Genomic DNA, 22791 nt, shown 5'->3' with positions numbered 1-22791 from the left:
ATCACTCTAGCAGTGCTCAGGGAACCATATGGGATGCTGGGGATCGCTCAAACCTGGATTGACTGTGCCAGGCAGGTGCCTTCCCCATTGTACTATTGCTACAGCCCCAAATCAGACCTTTCCTAATGTACTGCCAACGGGACACTCGGGTTGGAGTGCCAATCTTCTGTCATGCGCTTATCCCCCAAATACGTCTCAGTTGAATACAGAGGGCCCTTGGAAGATGAGGCGTCTTAGTTCGAGGCCAACCAGAACAGAAGCACTGAAAGCAGAGTCACCATAAATCAAACGGAAAACAGTTTCCTTCACTCTGTACTCGCTCCCTCTGTCCATTGTATTGCACAACACTGGTTCAATCCCCATCACCACGTGGCCTCTTGAGGTTTAGATGTGGAGTCCCCTAGTACTGCCCATGTGGCCTTGAGAGCCCCAAGACCACCAGAGTGATCCCAGTGATCGCTGTCACCACAGGGCCAGGGCAGCATTGCACTCTCGGGTCCATGCAGTGAATTGTCCCCAGCCTGGGGATCACCAGGCGTCGCCCCAAGGATCCCTGAGCATCACTTAGGGAGCCCCAAAGCATTGTTATTTAGCTGCTAGGCCAGTCACCACCAAAAATAATTTGAAAAATATGTCCCCGAGCAAACAGTTTGACAGATAGCGATCACTTCTGTAGATCTCTATGGCTACGATTCCAGCTTCCTCTGTGATTCCCTTGAGATCTATATTTTATATGGAAGAGTCATCATACCTCTCTGCCAACTCCAAAAGCAAATAAAATGCAGCTTTAAAATGGGTGAAAAACTGTCTGTCTTATCATCTCCTGCATTGGCAGAGGAAAAGAGAGACTGTGGAGTTTGTTCAGGGAAATTAAGCCAAGCTTTTCTGAGACTTATGTCTTGTCTTCTTGGCTCATTGCAGATGTAGGTGTTCGATGATAAAAAGTGCTTACTTGCACAATAGTTTTCCCAGGATTTAATGTGCAGCGAGAAAGCCTGAAGAAGAAAAAATCTTTCAGTGCCATTTCTCCCCCACGCTCCTTTCTGAGCTGTCATGCCAGGCCTTGAACTTGACACTAGCTGTTCCTGCCAGCGCCCAGCACTGCGCCTGCGCCTGCGCCTTGTTCTTTCTTCACACGGGCTCTTCCCCCTACCTGGGACAGTCAGTGTGAAGCAGGCACTTCCTTTCGTCCAACACTCTTCAATTTCAAGACTCCTCCACTCAGCTGTCATCGAACTCCTAGTTTGATGTGACTGTCCTTCTCTTTGTTCTCAATTGTACCCCTGCAAACTTTGTTTTAAATCCTCTTGTGTTATAGTTATAAAATCTCAAGCACTTCTGGGAAGGACCCTCGCCTCTTTGCTTATATTTCATATGTATAGGAGATTCATTGTCACTGTCGTCCCCCTTGCTCATCAATTTGCTCCAGCGGGCACCAGTAACGTCTTCATTGTGAGACAAGTTATTATTGTTTTTGGCATATCGAATACGCCACGGGTAGCTTGCCGGGCTCTGCTGTGCGGGCGGGATACTCTCGGTAGCTTGACGGGCTCTCCGAGAGGGGTGGAGGAATCGAACCAGAGTCGGCTGTGTGCAAGGCAAATGCCCAACCCACTGTGCTATCGCTCCAGCCCAACCTTCCCATATATACACCTCTATTAGGAATGGGCAGAATTGGTTCTGTTCATTTTGCCTTTAACTAAATGTTACTCAGGGTCAAGGCTGATCTCAGATAATGCTTTGATTAGCCCAACCTCTAAATGATCACATATCTATTTAAATAAATAAGTATTTATCTATTTATAAATATAACATAAAAATATATCATGCTAGAGGGCCAGAAAGATAGTACAGCAGGTAAGGTGCTTGCCTTGCATGCAGCCAACCTGGTTTGAGCCCTGGTACCACGTAAGTTTCCCAGAGCTCCACCAGGAATAAGCTATAAGTATAGCTGAGTGCACCCCCCCTAATAATATAGTCCATTTTAAAACTTTAGGTTTAGTCACATTATCCTTTATGAAAGATTCAGCTGTGTGAAATTCATGCTATCATTAATTTGCTGTTTTTTCTATTATTATGTGTTTTGGGTTTTTTTTTTCCGGCTATTTTTGGGGGTGGGGGGAAGTGAGGGTATACCTGACTTTACTTAGCTTGCTGTTAGCTCTGGGCTCAGAGATCACTTCTAGAGAGGCTTTGGGGTGACCATATGTTATGCTGGGGAATGAACCCAGAGCAGCTGCATGCTAGGCGAGCCCCTTACCCGCTGTATTATCTTTCCGGCCCCTATTTTGTCAACTATTAAATGGAAATAATTTCAGGGCCAGACTGATAGTACTGTGGGTAGAGCTTTGCGTGTAGCTGTCCTGGGTTTAATCCCTGCACCCCACCCAGAACCAGTGCAGAGCCAGGAATAAGCCCTGAGCACTGCCGGGATGGCCCCAAAACAAAACAATAAAGAAAATGCTTTTCATGATGATTCTCTCTAACTTTTAGGATTCATAATTTCTTTGTTGGTGCAACTGTTGACTGGAATAAAAATGATCTTGTTCCTTGTTTTTGCACTGTGTGTGTGAGAGAGATTTCCTTCTTTTATGCTTGGCTCTATACTTTTCTTTCCTATTTCTAAAAAGCAGGCCCTTATTTATGATGTTTACTTAGCTGTAGGTGAGTGGACATTGCTGTCTAGGCTATCAGGATGTCGCCTAATAGTCATGTAGTGATAGTTTGTGATTCTTGGGTGTGGCAAGTTGTGCTAAGGAATGTATATACAATAGTTCAATGAGGTAGGAACTACAAATGTATCTTGTACAGGTAAGGAAATAGTCAAAACTAAATCATTTGCCCAGCATCATATAAAAGCTGAGCGGGGATTTTTAAATAGAATTTTTTTGTGTTTGAGGAAAGGTTAGTGTTTGGGCATACCCAGGGGCCACTCAAGGTTCTGTGCTCAGAAATGGCTCTGGTGGCACTCTGCAAAGCACATGATCCTTTGGTCCATCTCCTGGACTCCAGAGCTAGGATGAAGAATGAAACTCCATGGGCTCAGGATGTCTCTCAGTGGTGGAGCACTTGTCTTGTATGCATAAAGTTTGCTTGTACATGTTTGATCCCTATATGCCAAAAAGAAAAAAAAAAAAGCCAAACTCTAGCACATTCCAGAAACCTTGCTTTTTGAAAAAAAATTCTTGGGTAGGGATAAGGCTCAGTGGGAGCACAGGCGCATGCCTCACATTTTGCTACTCTGTTTTCAGTCCTTGGCATTGAAAAAAACAAAAAAAACAAGAAAACAAAATTTCACAAAAACAAGAGCTACTGAGGTAATTCAGTGTGGACACATGCCTTGCAAGCACTAGAATACAAACCTCATACTACATTACACAGAGAAAGAGAGAGGGCAGGAAGAGGGGGAGAGAGAGAGAGAGAGAGAGAGAGAGAGAGAGAGAGAGAGAGAGAGAGAGAGAGAGAGAGAGAGAGAGAGAGAGAGAGCGCCAGCCCCTCCCCCAATACATGCACCCTTGAAATTTGTTTATTTGAAAATCAGGTCAGAGAGGTAGCTCAATGGGCTGAAACATGCTTTGCATGCAGGGGGCATGGCCTGGTCCCTCGCACTGCATGGACCCCTGAGCACCACTGGGAGTGACCCTAAAAATGGAACGAAGAGTATCCCTTGAGCATCGCCAAGTGTAACCCCAAAATCGAAAACAAAAAGTATCTGAATAATAAGATTAATTCACATTAATAGAAAAGCCACAAAGAAATGTGTAGGGAAGTTCTTTCCTCCTCCTCCCCTAATTTGGCCATCCTGCATAATTATTGCATAACTATATTACATCCTGCATAACTATATTACAACCAGGAAACAGTTTCGTATCACATGGTCGTGGTAAACTGAGGTCATTAGCCCAGACTCTTCTATGCAGTTTTTCCTGTTCCCTTCATTGCTGCTGCAATGACCAAACACACCTTTGAGCCTGTGGTCCTGATGGTGCACTCTCAGTTGTGGGGCTCTTGAACAGCGACTGCCATGCTGGCCGGGATCACACAGCTGGCCCTGGTGCTCATTCAGACTTAGTTCCCATGCTCACCGGAAGTCTCATGCTTTGGAGCTGAAGCTGTGAGCACACACCTAGCTGGCAGTGCGCTGGCATCATACGCTCTTGCGGTGAGAGCTACCCAGACCACACACAGCGCAGGTGACATCAGGGATACAACTCATGACCTCCTGCTTGCAAGGCAGACACCTCTGCCCCCTAGCCCCCAGTCTTTAAAACCAGTAGTTTTCTTTTCTCTGTAAAGTCTTCATTTTTAATAAACTTATTGCCATGATATACATGGCTGAAGAATATTGCTTAAGTCAGTGGTTCTTAACCTTTTAGGACATACATTTATTTTGCAAGACAGTGAAATATGGGTCTTTTCAGCAAAAAGGACTCACATGCACCCACACAGAAAATGTCCGTGATTTCACAAACATCTGAAAATTATGTGCAGAGACCTCAGATTCAAACTTTCTGGCTTAAAGCCACATGTAAAGAAATACTTAAATAAGCCTGGAAACGCTTTAACAATCCTTAATTTGTGCTGTTAAAAATAATGTTTCCCCAGCTCTGCTTATCTGAGAAAACCCCTCCCCTAAGGCTTAAAACTTACTGTTTCATTTCTACTTAAAGGGCTGATTCTTATGTCTTCTCCAGCTTTGATTGCTGAGAAAATAATCCTTTTGCCTCCTCAAAACACTTTATCTGTGCTGCTTCCCTGTGTACAAAAGGCCTTTGGTCAATCATTTTCAGTTCTCTTTCTGTTTTTAGGTCACCAGCAAGAACTTGTGTACTTTGGAGCCTAAGGGGTCAGGCTTGGGATCGTAAAGCCAGAGGAATAGGAAAATATAACCGGGATCTCCTTTCGGTTTTGAGGCAGCTGCCAGGAACCAGGAGGTGTATGTCCACAACCAGGTTTCATTCTGAGCGTAAGTCAAGAAGGCATAGGTCAGAATGGCAATCTGGGAGGGGGAAGGTAGAGGCATTAGAAAAGTCAGGTCGAACCAGAGGCGCAGAACCAGTCCTGGCTCTGAGGCGGGTTCTTGGCTTGGTCATGAACCTTTTACATGCCTCCTGGTGTAGTAAAACTCAGTAATGTCCTGAATTAGAGCCAATATCCAGAGTTTCATTTTCCTAGAGGCTACCAAAGAATGGTTGTACCTGGAGACGTGTGTGTTGAACCAGAAAATGAACCACTTTGCATGAGCAATTGGCAATGTTCTGGTTTGAGCTGGCCAAGATAGTAAAAGAGCCAAAATGCTTTAACTGTGTACATTTCACAGATTTTTTTTTCCAAATCGGAAGTTACACAACGTTTAAACTTTCTGTCTGCTAATAAATGCTTTATGCGTTCTTGATGCTGTTATTATTACTCTGCATAGTATTATAGGTTGGTTACTGAAGAGCCGAATGAAACAAATGGGCTTTCAAAAGTAAATCTTCCTCTTTGGGAATTTGACTTTGCTTTATGGATTTGTTTTTTGGGGCACACCCAGTAATGTTCAGGTCTTGCTCTTTGCTCTACTCTCAGAGATCACTTCTGGTGGTACTTGAGAAATCATATGGGATGCTGAGGGTCCAACCTGGGTTGGCTTAGGAGGGCAAATGCCTGTACTATCACTCCAGGCCCAGAATTTGACTTCTCTTGAAGTCCAAAACTTAAACCAAGATTTCTCTGCACTGCAAAACCAAGTACTTAATCAACAAAGAAAATGGAGAGTGTAATGATGACAGAGTAAGCGTGAGCGAGCCTATGTTTATGAATGAGTAGGTCACACTGTACTAGACAACCCTATCTTATAAGTATGCTTTCTTTCTTGGAGGTGTTCCTCAATTGTGTGCACAATCAGACCCATATATACATTATGCCAGAAATAGAGCTAAGCCCTCTAACTAATTCTCACAATAGTCCTAAATTTGTCCACGAGTGTTCAATTGAAGTGCTGAGACCTGAATTAACCTGACTGGCATCACAGAACTAGCCAATGAGGGGCTGGAGTAGGGCGTTTTGCTTGCACGTGGCCAACCTGTGTTCGATTCCCAGCATCCCATTTGGTCCCCTGAGCACAGGCAGGGGTAATTCCTGAGTGCAGAGCCAGGAGTAACCCCTGTGCATTGCCGGGTGTGACCCAAAAAGAAAAAAAAATAAACTAGCCAGTGAAGAGATGTGTTGCATAAACCTGTATTTAAGTGGCAATTTTATTCCTTAGTTCTGACTTCTCCAAGTACAATCTTCCTTCCCCATTCCTGAGGAAATGTGTCTCAGGAACACTGGTTGCCACTAAATTAATCTATCTGCAACTGATTAACCCTTCACCAGAATGCCATTCTGCAAAGAGAGATATTGCTTGTTTTGTTTTGTTTGGGAGTCATACCAAGTGGTTTTTTTTGGCTTACTCCTGGCTCTATACTCAGGGATCGCTCCTGGGAGGCTCAGGGGACCATAGGGGGTTCTGGGGATTGAACCAGGGTTGGCTGCATGCAAGGCAAGCACCCTATCCACTATACTAGCCCTCCAGCCTTGAGCTAATGCATTTCAATAAACAAAATATCTGTGGATCAGGGTCTCATCCTCTGGCTCAGAATGTTTGCTGGGCATTAAATCAGAGAGGAGAAAAATTGAAGATCACCTGAAGATATCTCCTTTAAGATTTGAAAATTAAACACACTCTATAACTAGTAATCATTAGATAAATCATATCTACAAAGTATAGTCTGTACTGGACAGAGTGAGATAAACACTGGTAAAATTTTGTCTCTTTCCAAAGTCATCATTTTCTTGTCTCCAGGCCACCAAGGGCAGACGATTCCTCTTGTATTCACATTATTTTTAGTTGCATCTCTAGGGTTACTGTATCTCGTAGATCATTGGTATGTGGTGATTTCAGTAGCCATCATAGCTTCTTGGCATCAAATCACTGTCACTGTCACCCTGTTGCTCATCAATTTGCTCGAGTGGGCACCAGTAACGTCTCCACAGTAAGACTTATTGTTACACTGTTTTGGGCATCGAATAAACCCTAGCAAAACTTATGTACAATTATTTAGAGCAGGTTACTTTTTAAAAATTCATTGGAAGCTGACTTTTGATGAGATTTTGTCTCTAAATCCTGAAGGAGTGATCTCCTTTGATTTTATAACTTTTATACTCTTAAATTCTAGTAGCATTCTGAAAACTCTTCTACTTAAAGACTTTAATGGCTATGATCAAAAGAAGTGAAGCTAAAATCCTCCATTATAGCAGTCACCTACATAGAGACAATTTATACTTAAAATGGGCTGGCCAGGCAAATGTTTCAGGCACTTTTTTGAATACTTGACTTATTTCACGCACAGTGATCACATGGAGAAGAACATCTCTTTAGACCTTAATCTGCACCAGTCTCACAAAGATAATGGAAGGAAAGATTTTGAGACAAATTAACATTTGATTCTTTCTTCAGGCCATAATAGCCTTTTCTTCTGCTCTCAAAGGAACAGATTAATTGTATTTCTATGAGTAGGTTTCTCTATTTAAAAGGTTTTTGCAAAGGTGCTGGCCACAGCAGGAGAGCTCTGAAATTCTTAAGTAATGCATATTCAGTCTTTGAGCAAGGCTCAGAGGTTGAGCATTTAGCATGAACCAGGTGGGATCTGGGGGCTTTTTCTGCATTTGGCCTCATGTGGCTTGCCTGCTTTGTGAATTGTTTCTGAATGTGAAAGGCGATAATGTGTTTGAGAGTGTTTAGAAAGCGGAAGTGCTCTACAATTTTAAGTTGCTCCTTTGGAGCCAAGCAGTGAGCAGTGAAAAGGGGAATCAGTTAAGGCTAATTATAGCACCCTACACTAAGTACTGATGTTTATTGAGTGCTTACCATGTGTTAGACACAACTATAAATTGTTTGCATGTGTAGCTTTTTAGTTAATTCCTAGTGCTCTGAAAAAGTACACACTAATGTTTACATTTTGCAGGTGAGAAACACTGAAACACAGAAAATTTAAGTTACCAGGTAATGAGACTGGTAAGTGATGAGATGAAGCTGGGATTCCTATGGAGGTGGTGTGGCTTCCATCCCAGATTCAAACTTTTGGCAGTAGTCTTTCCTTGTTTTTTTGTTGGTTTGTTTTCATTGTGGGGGGGGGGGGGTTGGGGAACAGCTGTCTGTGCTCAGGGCTTCCTGGTTCTTTGCTCAGGAATCACTCTTGCTGATGCTCTGGGGACCCTGTGCTGTGCCAGGGAGCTGGGTCACTCATGGAACATCTGTCTTCCTGATAGAGCGGACAGAATAATACTTCCCTGGTATTTTTTCCAGAAATACACTCCTAGATGTAATTATAAAGAAACATGAGAAATTACCAAATTGAAGATTTTGTTAAAATAATAGCTAGTCTGTAATAAAATTCGTGAAAGAAAAAGACTGAGAAATTACTCTAGCATCTAGAAGACTACCGTATTTTCTCCATATAATTGTCACCACTACATAATCCTCACACTCTGGTATAGTTTAGCAGGGGCGGCAGGGGGTGGGGGTTGGGGGTTGTTTGTTTCATTTTGGTTTCTCATTAATAACAGCACCAAAAAAGTTTTTCTGGAAAGTGTCACAAAGTTGCCACACCCCACTTTTTTTTTTGCCAGAAAAATTGGCATAGATCTTTTCTGATGATGCTGTGAAATACGGTATTGAATTTGTGGTCCTACATTGTATCTTGACCCAGAAAGCAGTTAAACATTTGTTTTCAATAAAGAATATTACTTCGACAATTGATGAAATGTGAATATAGGTTATGGTATTTTATATTAATTCTGGTTTGGATCATTGTTCTGTAGCTGTAATAAGGGACTGTGTTTGTGGGACCGGAGGGACAGTGCAGCAGCTAGAGCACTTGCATTGCACACCACTGACCCTGGTTCAACCCCTGGGATCCCATATGGTCCCCGGTGTGCCCCCCCAAACAAAGAAAGAGAGAGAAGAAATACAGATGGGGGTCTGGAGAGATAGTATAAGGGGTAGGGTGCTTCCCATCTACTGGCTGACCCAGGTTCAGCCCGCAGCATCCTATAGGATTGGAAAGAAAGAAAAGGAAGGAAGGAAGGAAGGAAGGAAGGAAGGAAGGAAGGAAGGAAGGAAGGAAGGAAGGAAGGAAGGAAGGAAGGGAAGGAGGGAGGGAGGGAGGGAGGGAGGGAGGGAGAGAGGGAGGAAGGAAGATGTTCAAGTTGATAAAGGAACAGAAGTTTAATAATTTAAACTAGATCCTCTTGTAGATGTATTTTAATAAGAGGCTATCGTGGCAATCTACCAGATTGCACTGTTTACAGGCTTATTTGAAATTCATAAATCCCAACCAGGATGGAGCTGTAGAGCACTTTCTTTGCATGTGTGAGACTTTGAGCTCGATCTCTAGCATTGAAAAAAAAATGAAGAAAAACTCAAAGATTCATTTAGTAGTCTCCACAAGTGCCAGTGTATTCAGTACAGTAATAGACTCGAGATGAGGCAAAACAATTGAAATATTGAGGTCAGGAGAGAGCTCAAAGGGTGGGAGCGCATGGTGGGTCAGTCCCTGATCCCTGTACACCAGCCAGGAGTAGCCCCAAACATTGCTGATCAAACACCCAAAATTGAACACACACACACACACACACACACACACACATATATATATATACACACACATATATATATTTGAACATATACATATATGTTCAAATTTGTTCAAACATATATATATGTTCAAACATATATATATATGACCCCAAAGCCTAAAGAAAATAATAATAATGAAGTTTTTAATACTGTATATTTTCTTTAGATTTTTGGTTTTGGCTTTGTGGCCACACCCAGAGTGCTTAGTGCTTACTGTGGCTCTCAGCTCAGGGGTCACTTGTGGCAGGCTCGGGGGGTACTGTATTGGGTGCTTGGATATGGAATCTGTATCAGGTGTGTGCAAGGACCACTAATAGCCAGGTACTCAGGGCTTACTCCTGATTCAGCACTCAGGGAATCACTCCTGATGGTGCTCAGGGGGCCATACGAGATGCTGGAGATTGAGCCCAGATGCAAGGTAAGTGTCCTACCCACTGCACTGTGTCTCTGTCCCCTACAAAGACATTCTTAGTCAATGCTGTGAACAACAACTAAGTCGAAGAAGACATCTAAATTATACTCTCAACCCATTTAGGATGTAATAGTAGTGAATAAAACTAACAGTATATTGCCTGAACTCTTGGCCAAGGAAAACCCACAGTGGGGCCAGAAAGATAGTCAATGGGTAGGGTGCTTGCCTTGCCCATGCCCAACCTGTCTTCCATCTCCAAGCACCCAGTACAGCCACCTGAGCCCGCCATGAGTGATCTCTGAGCATAGAACCAGAGTAAACCCTGAACACTTCTGGGTGTGGCCTCCAAACCAAAAATCCAAAGAAGATCTACAATAATAACAACTTTACTTTTTCTCTTTTGGTTTATTGGGTCTTACTCCCCCCCCCACCTCCCCCACCCCCCTTGAAACTGAAGGTCCTGGATCTGCACTCAAATTACTCCTAGTGGTTCACAGGGGACCATATGGGATGTCGAAGATTGAACCTGGGTTGGCTGTGTGCAAGGTAAACACTCTGCCACTGTACTATCGCTCTGGGCACCCTAAAAACATTTCATAATCAAAATGGAACACAAATTAATAATATACTGCTCTAGAAGGTAGAAGAACATACACACAAAAAGCTGTTTCCATCCTCTGTGCTCTCACAGTGGGCAGTTAGCTGACCAATAATAAAACTTAGGGAATACTTGCAGTGTACCTGTTCTAGGTATTGGGTCTAAGCACCAGCAAGAGTTCATGCCTTGTGGAACTTAAAGAGGCAAAGGGTTGGAGAGGAAACATCAGATATTAACTCACAATTTCAAAAACGTGGTCAGTGTTATGATGGGTAAGTAAAAAGTTCTGTTTGTTCAGTCCCTAGGGTAACATTACTTAACAGTACCCTTCATTGACACTGCTTCCCTGCTTCCCTTCTTTCTAACGTTCCCTATTTCTCTTTCCCTTCACGCACTCTCTCACCCCTCTTCATCTCTCTTTCTCTCTCTCTCTACTCTCTCTCTTACACTCACTCCAGCCTGTCCTTTCTCTTCTCTTGCTTTAGTTGTCTCTCTTGTTTTCCCAATTCCTTGAAGACTATGTGTCACTTTCCCCCTTCATCCGTCGGTGCCAGAGAACAAACTCTGGCCTCAACATGCGCATGTTCTCTTTACCACTGAGCCACATGCTAGGTCCGTATTTTTCTCATTCTCCGCTTAGTGCTCTATTTGATAAATTGATAGTCAATGGTGGCTACTGAATTAAGTAGTGTTAGAGAGTCCTTTAAGCTATTACTAATTGGACCCTCTGCCAGGCAACCCATAGATTACCCCATTTGACTTGTATTTGGAAAAATTCTCAGGGAACTGAAGAACTTTTTATTATGGATATAAAATAATAGAATGCAAAGTAAGTGGTATTATGTTAATTGAGATTCTGAGAGTAGTTTATATGAGAGGGATACCTCACTTAATCTTAGAATGTGTGAAAAAAAATTTTTTTTCTTCCGGTTTTTGGCCATACCTGTTGGAAAGGGGTTGGGGAGGGTGAGATTTGTGTGGTGTTCTCACTAATACTCAGGGCACCGTGTGATGCCTAAGATCAAACCCAGGGCTCCCACGTGCAAAGCATGCACTCTGTTCCTTGAAGCTGTCTTCCTAACCATGAGATATTTTAATATGAGCACTTGGGAAATCAGTTGGTAGAACTCACTTTTTGTTAGCTTGCTTTTTAGTCATATTCAGCAATTCTGGCAGTATGCTCAGGGATCACTCCTGGCATATGCAAGGAAGGCACCTTACCTACTGGAACTCTCTCTCCACCCTATCAACTCACTTTTTCATAAGCCCTTGGTTCAATGGTTCACCTAAGACCCACTTGGGGAGGGAATGTGATTGGAGTGTCAGTGGAAGAGTAAGGTGGTATAAGAGAAAAAGTAATTTAAAAGCAACTAGTGGGGCTGAAGTGATAATACAGTGGGTGGGGTGTTTGCCTTGCATGCAGCCAACCTGGGTTCAATGCTTGGTACCTCATTCAGTCCCCTGAGTCTTCTAGGAGTCATTTCTGAGTAGTGAGGTGTGGTCCCCAAACAAACAAAACAGATAGATGCAATAGATAAGGGTTTGGCATTTTTTCAGCGATGTTTTTGGAAGGTTTTTAAAATGTCACCTGTGGACTGGGGAGATAGCATGCTTTACATGCTTTAAATCTAGGAGGTTGGGGGTGGGCTCAGTGGGTGAGCTCTTGCCTTGCATATGTGACTTTGGGTTCAATTCCTGACACCACAAAAGTGTAGGGGGATGGGAGTCATCTAATTTATAGCTGTAAAAAATCTGTTCTAGAAATAAACTATTATAGGCTAAGAATAAAGTACTGAGGTAGAAGGCTTTCGCAGGTGTGATGGTGGTCTGGGCCATGATAATAGTAATAATGAGAAATATTTAACCCGATAATAAATATTAAAATGGAATAATAATGTGCTGATGATTGGCATTAAGGTATCGAGCTAAAAAAGACAAGGGGGATTTAAGACTTGAATTAATAGTTACATTGGCCTTCGCACCTTTGAGTTTGAAGGGTTAGGAGATTAGTTAGGAGGCTACTGCAGCTGTCATCCTGGAGAAATGTAAGGGGCCTGAATCTGGGCAAAGACGACAAGTATGGAGAGATTCTCAGAGGGCACAGACGTGAGAGATGCTTAGGAAGTAAAGGTCAACACTTGAGGGGGGAATCCTTAGAAAATGGTGGAGGGAAGGGATACTCTAGTCGGTTGGGGGGTGTGGTATTGGAATATTATATGCGTGAAACCTGTAGTTGATTGTACTATGAATCACAGTAACTAAATTTTAACTATAGCTCCATCTTTTTTTCCTTGTAGCTTTACTTATGGATATACACTCTAGGACCTTGCTATCTTAGACTGTGGGCTTATGAATGTGGGGATCATGAAAATCTTCCAAGCTTTGTTTTAAAATAAGTCCCTAACAATCTATTAGTAAATGTTCAAGTTTAAGAGGCCCTACCTTTGGCAGGGCTGAGGCTTATTTTTGTTTTACCCTAGAGCTAATAAACTATTTCTTAGACTTCGATTTTAAAAAGTGGGTGAGGACTATGCAATGAGGCCATCATGAACTTAAAAATATTGAACAAGTCACCGTTTTTTTGTTTTTTTGAGAAAGTTGGGATCACACCCTGCAGCACAAAGGAACTAGTCCTGGCTCTTACAGTAACTCATTAAGGTGCCAGTTGGGAATTAAACTGGGATCCATTACATTCAAGGCAGAGATGCCTTAACCTGCTGCTGTCTCTCTAGGCCCAGTTTAACCTAGCCTTTTAATTATCAGTCTCCTCACCTGCAAAATGGGCATAAAATAACTACTATAAAAGGTTATTCTAAGGCTGTTACATAATATTAGAATGATTCCTGCTACCCAGACTATCAGATTTGGATGTACATCTACATCTAACATTATGATGCTTTAAACGAAACATGTCCATTTCATCAAAGGTGTGCCCATGTATTTTGCATGTAACAATCATTTAAACAGCCAAAGGTGAAGACAATAGAAAATGAATATCTATGTCCCTAATCCACGCAGTTTCTGGTGCAGAGGTTTTTTTCCTCTTCCTTGTGGCTCTTTTCTTCCTTTCACCAATCTTCCCCTTTTCATTTTTTTGTTTGTTTTGGTTTTGTTTGGGGGCCACATCCAGCTGTGCTCAGGAGTTACTCCTGGTGGTGCTCAGAAGACTATGGAAATGCAAGGGGTTGGAACCCGGGTCAGCCATGTGCGAGGCAAACGGCTTACCCTCTAGTATGATCACTCCAGCCCAAATCTTCAGCCTTTTATTCCCAAATTCCTCCTGCTGGCATGATATGATTCTTTGAGCCATCACGGCCAGAACCTAGATGCTGGGGGGTGGGGAGGGTTTCTTTGGCATTTAGCCCCCGCCCCCAGCCCGGGTCAAGGTCGGGAGAGCGTGCAGTAGTGTTTTTCCCAGCTGTGCCCGGCCTGAGCCCAGATCTAGGGCAAGGCTGTAACCCAATAGCTAGGAGGGTTTCAGCCATTTGGCCGCCTCGGTGTGTCCAGGTGAGCCGGGAGGTCTCGAACAATGCCGAGAATAGAGCAGAGCCGCGAAGTGAAATACTCCCCCCCCCCTCTGGAAGCCACGTTCTCCCCCCACCCCCCACCCCCCCGCATGCAGCATCTTCAAGGCCCCTCAGTACGCAGTGCTGTAACGGTTGGGATGGGTTTGCCCTCCCTGTGGGAGCGTAAAACGTCCATCCGGGATGACACAGAGGGGGGCCAGCCCCGCCGCGCAGCCACCTTGTTCAGAGACGAGTCCGTGATCGCCCTCTCTGGCGTGAGGAAGGCACCCGGGGGGCAGAGAGGCCGCTCTGCGGAAAGAGCGCGCTCCAGGCGCGGGCTGCCCGCCGCCCCGGGGCCGGAGAAAGGCAGCCTGCTTGTGACGTCAGCCAGCGGACTCGCGGCCCGGCTTCAGGCCGGTTCCGGTTCCCGGCTTTCCGGGCGCGGGTGTGCGCGCGCGGGGCGTTCTGCGCGTGCTCCGCGGAGGGACGCGAGGAGGTTGGGCCGAGCTTGCCCCGGAGATGCGTGATTGGCTGCCGCTGTGCTGGGGGGTTCCCCGGCCCTTGCGGCAGGGGTAAAACAATAAGAGGGGGCGGCGGCCAAGGGGGCGGGACGTCCGTGTTCCCTGTCGCTCGCCGCAGCGCTTGGCGCCCGGGACGCGGTGACTGGAAGCGAAGCGCGCTCGCGGCTCTACCGGCTGCCGCGGCTTGGAGGCTTGTCCGAGGGAGGAGGCGGCGAGCGAGGGAGCGAGCAGCACCCGCCGCAGCCGGGCCCCAGCGCCTCATCCCGCTGACCTCTGCGCGACGTCCCCGCCGCCGCTGTTGCTTGGAGGTGCGTACGGGGGCCGGGAGGGGAGGCCGGTGTGGTGGTCGGAAGGGGACATTCCCCGCGCGCGCCGCGGGCTCGAGGCAACCGTCCTGGGCGAGGGCGCCGGTGCCGGAGGTGGGTGTCGCGGCCGAGAGACATTGTTCTTGCGGGCCGCCTGCGCCGCGGGGCGTGCGGGAGAGCAGCCGCGCCGTTTCCGCTCAGGTGAGGGATGGGGCGGTGGGCGGGGGGAGGTGACGAGCGCGCGTTGCGCGGACGGGAGGGCTCGGCGGGCACAGGTGGGGGCCCGGGGCTTCCGGGGGGCCGGGCCGCGGTTGTTCTCGAAAGCGCGCCGGTGGCGGCTGGATCCGGGAAGTGGGGGCGCGGCGGCGGCGGCGCGGGGCGAGGGGCGAGGGGCGTTCAGCGTGCGGAGCCGCCCCCGCCGCCCCCAGCCTGGTCGCCGACTCATCCTCGGCGGCGCCTCGGGCCGGTCCCTCGGAGCTCGGCGGCCACCGCCGCCGCCGCCGCCGCCCTAGCCGTGGGGGAGGGGAGCGAGGCTGTGTCGGCGGAGGCAGCCGCGACGCCCAGGCGAAAGTAGCGGCCTCCGGGCACCATTTCTGCGCCCGCACGGGGCTCCGGGGTCGGAGGCGGCCGCCGCTCGGCCTCGCCGGCGTCGGCGCCTCGCGCTCTTTGACCCGCGTCGGGTGCGCGCCCGGCGCTTTCGGAAACGCGGACACGCTCGCTCGCCCGAACGGGCGCCCATCCCTGATGACCCCCGCGGCAGAGGTAGTGCTGCCGCCGCCGCCGTTGTGTGTGTGTGTGTGTGTGTGTGTGTGTGTGTGTGTGTGTGTGTGTGTGTGTGTGTGTGTGTGTGTGTGTGTGTGTGTGTGTGTGTGTGTGTGTGTGTGTGTGTGTGTGTGTGTGTGTGTGTGTGTGTTAGTTATGGGGCCTGAGGGCGCGGGAAGGTTTGCTTGGCCGGGGCTGGGGGGGAGGGGGGTGGTGGAGAGAGAATCGTCAGCCGCCCGGTGGTGCTGATGGGGAGAGTCGAGTCGAATCGAGAAGAATCTTAACGCGCATCTCCTAAAACGCCTGTAGCCGGGCGGCGGCGGCGGCGGCGGCGGCCAATTTTCCGCTGGGGTCCTTCTCCCCGGCCCCGCCCCCCTCCTCGTCCCGCGACGCCTCGTTTTCTTAAAGGGTTAAATTTTAGAAAGAGGGGTGCTGGTCTTCGCGCTCCCAACAACAAAAGACCAAAGCACTTGCCCCGAAGCTAAGTTTGGCGCCCCTCCCCATCCTCTCCCCCCCCCTTATGATTGTTGTAGCGGTTTGGCTTAAAATACTGGTTTTTTAGGTTCAAGGCTCCGCACTTGCTGCTCGCATTCCAAATGTTGGTATTACACATCTGGGGCTGTGAACCATTAACTTCAGGCAGGCGGCCCCGTGTGCTTAGAGGGGAAGAAAAAGGGAATTTCTTGCCCAGCTCCATATTTGGCAGTTGATGTAGCCTTAGGCATGTGAGCAAAGTTCCCGAGTAAACATCAGGCCTTGTTAGTATCTAATGGTTTTGGTGTTCCGAATTCCTAGGCTTAAAAGAATAGATTTTATGTTTCATCTGAACTTCTCAAAACCGGGTTTGCGTCGTTCTTCCTGAGTATATTTCTTTTCTGCTCTCTTGTATTTTCAGGAGTAGCGATGTGTATCTTTGTGTTATGCTTTAATCTCTATAAACTGTTAATTCTGAAAGATTATGGAGCGCTTGTAGGGAGGAGGACCTCAAACATATTGCTGGCCGGGAATTGTTCAGATTCAGATTGCTGAATATTCTGGTTTGAAGTATTAGTCAAAAGGGTAAGCAAATGTTCGGAGTGGGGAGGATCTGAATGATTTTGTGGAATGAATGGCGATCTTAAAGAAGTAAGGTTTTGGTACTCTGACAGGTTAACCCAGTGTTCTGTGAACTGAGTTTGGCAGTTGAGTTGCAGCAAATTCATTTGAATAGTATTGGCATTTGGGGGTAGGAAATGTTAATATTTCGCTGGGAGATACTAAAAATGAGTATCAAGTACTGAAAATCTGTGTATTGAAACTTTATATTCTTGTTTCCTATTCTGCCGAATTACTGCTTTTGATTATTCATTTTCAGGATTGAAATTTTTCCATAGGTTGTTTTTTAAAAAGACTTTCCCTTATTGGGGCTGGAGAGATAGCACAGCAGGTAGGGCGTTTGCCTTGCACGCGGCCGACCCGGGTTCAAATCCCAGCATCCCATATGGTCCCCTGAGCACGGCCAGGGGTAATTCCTGAGTGCAGAGCCAGGAGTAAGCCCTGTGCGTCGCCAGGTGTGACCCAAAAAAGAAAAAAAAAAAAAGACTTTCCCTTATTTTATGGTGAATGATAAGGAGGTGTGGAGTGACCACAGAGATTTCTGGACTGATTTTGATAGGTACAAATTTAAGGTTCTCTTTTACTCCCTCTCTCCCCCTGGGGAATCAAACTCAAGGTCTACTTGCTCTAAGAATTGAGAGAATGGGGTTGGAGCCAATAGGGTGCTTGCGTTACTTGTGGCCTTACCCTGTTAGGACCTCTGCAACCTGGCCAGGAGTGATCCCAGGAGTAAGCCATGAGCAACACTTTTTTTTTTTTTTTCATGACCTTCCTATCTCCTCCTCCAAAAGAACTGATAGAACAAATTGATACTTGCTCAAACCTGTGGGTTGGTTTCAAAACCAACAGAATAATAAATGTCTTGACTGCTGAGTCTCAGCTTGCATTTTTCTCTTTTAATTTCTACATGTTTCTCAATTATTTCCATTGAATTTTTTCTTCCTATTATGTTTCTTTTTTTTTTTCTTTCTCTGGTCTGCACCTGTAGTGCTCAGGTGCCTGAAAGACCATACCTTAACTCCTGTGCTTTCAATCCAACTCTGCTCTTTGCTTTTTAACTCCTCCCAGTAATATTGAATAAGCTAACTTAAAATTTTAATTTTTCTGTGTTTCTGTCCATTCTTCCAAAATTGAGTAATAAAGTCAACTCTAGAAGCAGAATTGGTTTAAGGTTTTCTTTCTCTTATGACTAAGAGTCTTTAAAAACTTACCTTGGGCTCCATAAACATCAGTTTCCTTTTCATTAAGTGAAGCTAATCTCTTTTATGGAGAGTAAGAAAAGTTCCTTTTTAAACACTTGATAGCATAATTTTTAATTCTGTGGAGGGTTTTTTGTGGGATAAGTATATCCATTTCTTTTTGGGGGTTGGGGGAACATCTGGCGATGCTCAGGAATTACTCCTCACAGTGCTCAGGAACCATATGGGATGCCTTGGATTGTCTGCTATGTTCAAGGTTAACACCCTATCCACTGTACTATTGCTCTGGCAGCAGTTTTTCCATTTTTAAAACCACTTTTACTTTGCTGCAGGACGTCAAAGCTTCATCCTTACTTTTCCTTTTTCTTTTTGGGTCACACCCGGCAATGCACTGGGGTTACTCCTGGCAGTGTGCAAGGAACCATATGGGATGCTGGAAATCAAACCCGAGCTGGCCGCGTACAAGGCAGATGCCCTACCTGCTGTGCTATCTCTCCAGCCCCTTCCTCCTTACTTTTGGGGCCTCGGAATAAAAAGGTTTATCAACAACTGTATTTAGTGTTTATTTCACTTGTACTTTGCGATATTTTCATTCCAAAGTCTGCCTTGAAGATCTCTATTCTCAAGATGCCTATAGTGATATTTGTTATTGGTCATGTTCTTTTTTTTTAAAAAAAAAAATGTTGTCTATTTATTTATTTTTCTTTTGGGGTCACACCTGGCAATGCACAGGGGTTACTCCTGGCTCTGCACTCAGGAATTACCCCTGGCCGTGCTCAGGGGACCATATGGGATGCTGGGATTTGAACCCGGGTCGGCCGCGTGCAAGGCAAACGCCCTACCTGCTGTGCTATCTCTCCAGCCCTGGTCATGTTCTTTTAAACAAAAGCCATCTGGAGGTTGGGATGGTTACAGGTGTTTTTGTTTTTGGTTTTTTTTTTTTTTTTGCTTTTTGGATCACACCCAGCAATGCTCAGGGGTTACTCCTGGCTTTGCACTCAGGAATTACTCCTGGCAGTGCTTGGGGGACCATATGGGATGCCGGGGATCGAACCCAGGTCGGCCGCGTGCAAGGCAAACGCCCTACCCACTGTGCTATCGCTCCGGCCCCATACAGGTGTTTTTTTTATATATATATAAGGTTAGCTGTCAAGAGTTGTCCATGACTCAAGTGTAAAGAGACTTGGGCCTGACTAGAAGGATTACCATTGTCTTAGCAGGGATACCATCTTGCAAATATAGTTACCTTCTGGTAAAGAGAACTGCATCTTGTTTAAAGAGATCTCTGTTAGCAAGGTATAATACAAATAACTGCTAAAAATATCTTTGCAGTATTTTCCCCTCTTTGGGGGAAAGGGTAGGGTTTTTTCCCCCCTCTATTTTTCTATGTGTGATTTTCTTTTAGTTTCTTAACTTTAAAAATTCACTGCGAATAATTATTTAGCATTCTTAATTTTGGCTATTTTCTCCAAGCATTGAAACATCCACCAGAGTGCCATAAAATTATCACAGTAACAGGTTCTTTCACAGAGCTTTTGTTTGTGTTTTGGGAGGCCCCCACATTGCAGTGCACTTTTAAAAAATTTTTATGTTAATTTTCCTTATCCTGGCTCTGCCTTCAGGGGTCATTCCTGACCGGAAGGTCAGGAGACTATATGCGATGCCAGATATCAAAGCTGGGTTGGTGTAAGCAAGGCAAGTGCCCTACCCACAGTACTATCACTCCAGCCATCTAGAACTTACAAAAAATATTCATTTGGGGGCTGGAGCAATAGCACAGTGGGTAGGGCATTTGCCTTGCACGTGACTGACCCAGGTTCAATTCCCAGCCTCCCATATGGTCCCCTGAGCATCGCCAGGTGTGACCCAAAAAGCAAAAAAAAAAATAATAATAATAATTAAATTTAAGAAAATGCTCCTTTGCTCAGTAGTGGTCAGACATGCTTCAGGCTCCTCTGAGTGCTTTTTTGACTCTTAACTATATTGATAGCTGTGATTGTAACCTAGTGAATTTTTGGAATTATAATTAGATTTTATTGTTAGATACTATTAGAATAACTTTTATGGTGGGAATTTTCTTTTAAAAGAGATGCCATTTTTATATAGCCCCGAAATGAAAGAAAATTGATAGGGTATCAGATATTTTCTTATATTGATTTTCTGCTGTATCTGCTTGACAGTTGTTTTGATAATTATATATGTGTATATATATTTGAGTATCTTTTGCGGGGGGGACACACCTGGTGATGTTTAAGGGTTACTACTGGCTTTGCACTCAGGACTTCCTCCTGGCTGTGCTCAGGGGCCATGTGGGATTCTGGGTATTGAACCTGGGTCTACCACGTGCAAGGCAAAATGCCCTACTTGCTATACTATCCCTCCAATCCCTATGTATGTGTATATTTATTTATTTTGGACATAAATATTGCCTTTACTTTTTAATTTTGTTTTAGGACCACACCTTGCAATGCAGGCTTTAGTCCTAACTATGCACAAGGATCACTTTCATGTGGGGCATGGGAGACCATATGGGGTACCAAAGATCAGACCCAGGTTAGCTAAGTTTGACCGTAAGCACGGTAAAGCACCCTGCACACTGTAATATCGCTCAAGCCCCCATGCTTGTTACAAAATTGAAATCAAACCTGAGCTGCAAATCTTTTATAGAGTTTTCTTCTTATAATTGTAGAGATTGACAGTATTTTACGAAAGCAGTGAACTGTCAAGCCCCACACACTTGAGTTGTTTTTGCCTTTGAAATCATAACCTTAAAATGAGGTTATCAAAAAAAAAATACTATTTATCTAGGGTAAAAAACATCAAGTGGATTTTTTGTTTTTAATCAAATATTTTTTAAATTGCCTTGTTAAAACTAAGAGTGTACCTTAGGGTCAACCCTATGTATTTTTCTTTCATTCCTTTTTTTAAAAAAGTTTTCGGGCCATACCCAGCAGTGTTCAGGGCATAACTCCTGGCTTAGTGCTCAGGTATCACTCCTAGTGGTGCCAGAGGTACCATATGTGATACCAGGGATTGAACCTCAGTCAGCCCTAGTGAAAAGCAAGCACCCTGTCGCTGTACTATCCCTCTGGCCCCTTTCTTTATTCTTTTAATTGTTTTATTTTTGTATTTGACCATTCAGTACTCAGTCTGTTCTGGTTTTGATCAGGAGTGACCCCTTATAGTGCTCAGAGGAGATCATATGTGGTGTCAGGGATTTGAACCAGTCACAGCCAGCATAGCTGCTTCGGTGCTTCCTCTTTATCCTTAACTATTTAAAATTCTGTGGTTCCTTGGATTGGTATGTGTCCCACATATCCTCCTCAAAACTGTATATTTACTTGTTAATATTTAAATACTCTTTAAGTGTAACCATAAACTGTCACTAAAGTAGCATAATTTTAGTGTGCTTTTCTGTTATTCTGGTCATTCTAAATGAATTTTTACATTTATAATTTTCATTTTTAGAACTTTGATTTCTAACCAGTAAAGTCTTATTAGAAGGTAAATATAAAAAATTTTAATGTGATTTTTACAATTATAAAGCTGATAATATGCATTTCTTAATATTCAGGTGATCTATTATCTTTTTTGGTGGCATTAAGAATTGGTTTGTGGGCCAGAGACGTAGCTCACAGGTCTAAAGTATATGCTTTGTGTGCTGAAGCCTGTGGTTCAAACCAGGAGTAGCCAAGCCCTCCCCAGCACCTCTGGATGTGGCCCCAAAACAAACAAAAATGGTTTGTAACTTTATTTTTTCTATATCCTGTAGCATAAATGTTGTATATTTCTTTATCATTCCTTTTATCCAAAGTTGGTATTTGTAATATTCAGTAATTCCGTTATTCCTTAATTTTTGCATATATTTCTTAACTACATCTATAGCTTTTCTATTTTCACTATTTTTAATGTATATTTTGTGTTTTACAACTGAACTGTACATTTTCTCTTTTGGTTTTGCCAAAATCTAGGACTTTGCACATGTAAGATGAGTTCTCTACCTACTGAGCTACATTCCTGTCCCCTCTGTCTTTTTCTAATTACAAAAATTATCTCTAGGAAGTATTGTCATCAAGGATCCATAGGCGTCATACTTGGTGATGCTCAGGGCTTACTCCTGGGCTCAGGCTCAGGGTACCATATGGGGTGCTAAGAATTACCCAAAAGGCAAGCCACCCTTCCTGATACACCAGCCCTAAAAAAATTGACTTTTTTTCCCCCCCTAGTATTTGGGCCATATCTAGTGGTGTTTAGAACTTTCACCTGGCTCTGTGCTGGGGTATCACTCCTGGCATCCTCTAGGGAATGTCTGGGATGTCAGGGATCCAACCCAGGCCTGTTGCATGCTAGCAAACGTCACAACTGCTATACGATTGCTCCAGTCACAAATATTTAACTTAATATTTCAGGGTACCATCTTTCCCTTATTGGTGCTTGATGGTTGGTAATTTGACAGAGGCATGGGCATACAGTCATCACTCCAGTAATCAAAATATGAAGCATTTTTGGGGCTGGAGTGATAGCACAGCAGGTAGGGCATTTGCCTTGCACGAGGCCGACCCGGGTTCAAATCCCAGCATTCCATATGGTCCCCTGAGCACCGCCAGGAGTAACTCCTGAGTGCAGAGCCAGGAGTAACCCCTGTGCATTGCCAGGTGTGTCCCAAAAAGCAAAAAAAAAAAAAAAAAGAACATTTTTGTTGCTATTTTATTGTCATTCCCTTCTACCTTCA

The 22791-nt window shown here is 44.7% G+C and overlaps 1 protein-coding gene across 7 annotated transcripts in view; it reads left to right on the top strand.

Moving 5' to 3' along the window:
- G3BP2 (G3BP stress granule assembly factor 2) overlaps positions 1-22791 on the top strand; it is an 82464-nt gene that overhangs the window by 34827 nt on the left and 24846 nt on the right. Inside the window, exons 1-2 of one of the 7 annotated variants that reach the window (XM_055140396.1) lie at positions 14780-15006; positions 21634-21799. The exons of 1 other annotated variant lie outside the window; for it this stretch is intronic. In XM_055140396.1, coding sequence (XP_054996371.1) covers positions 21797-21799 — 3 coding nt within the window. In that variant the 5' untranslated portion in view covers positions 14780-15006; positions 21634-21796. Of the gene's footprint in view, positions 1-14779; positions 15007-15047; positions 15205-15291; positions 15766-21633; positions 21800-22791 lie in introns of those variants that run through there. 5 more of the 7 variants (XM_055140397.1, XM_055140394.1, XM_055140398.1 and 2 more) reach the window with 5 other exon arrangements.

Source organism: Sorex araneus, chromosome 5 (assembly GCF_027595985.1).
Source record: "Sorex araneus isolate mSorAra2 chromosome 5, mSorAra2.pri, whole genome shotgun sequence".
Classification (NCBI taxonomy): Eukaryota; Metazoa; Chordata; class Mammalia; order Eulipotyphla; family Soricidae; genus Sorex; species Sorex araneus.
This window is presented reverse-complemented; position numbering and strand designations above follow the sequence as displayed.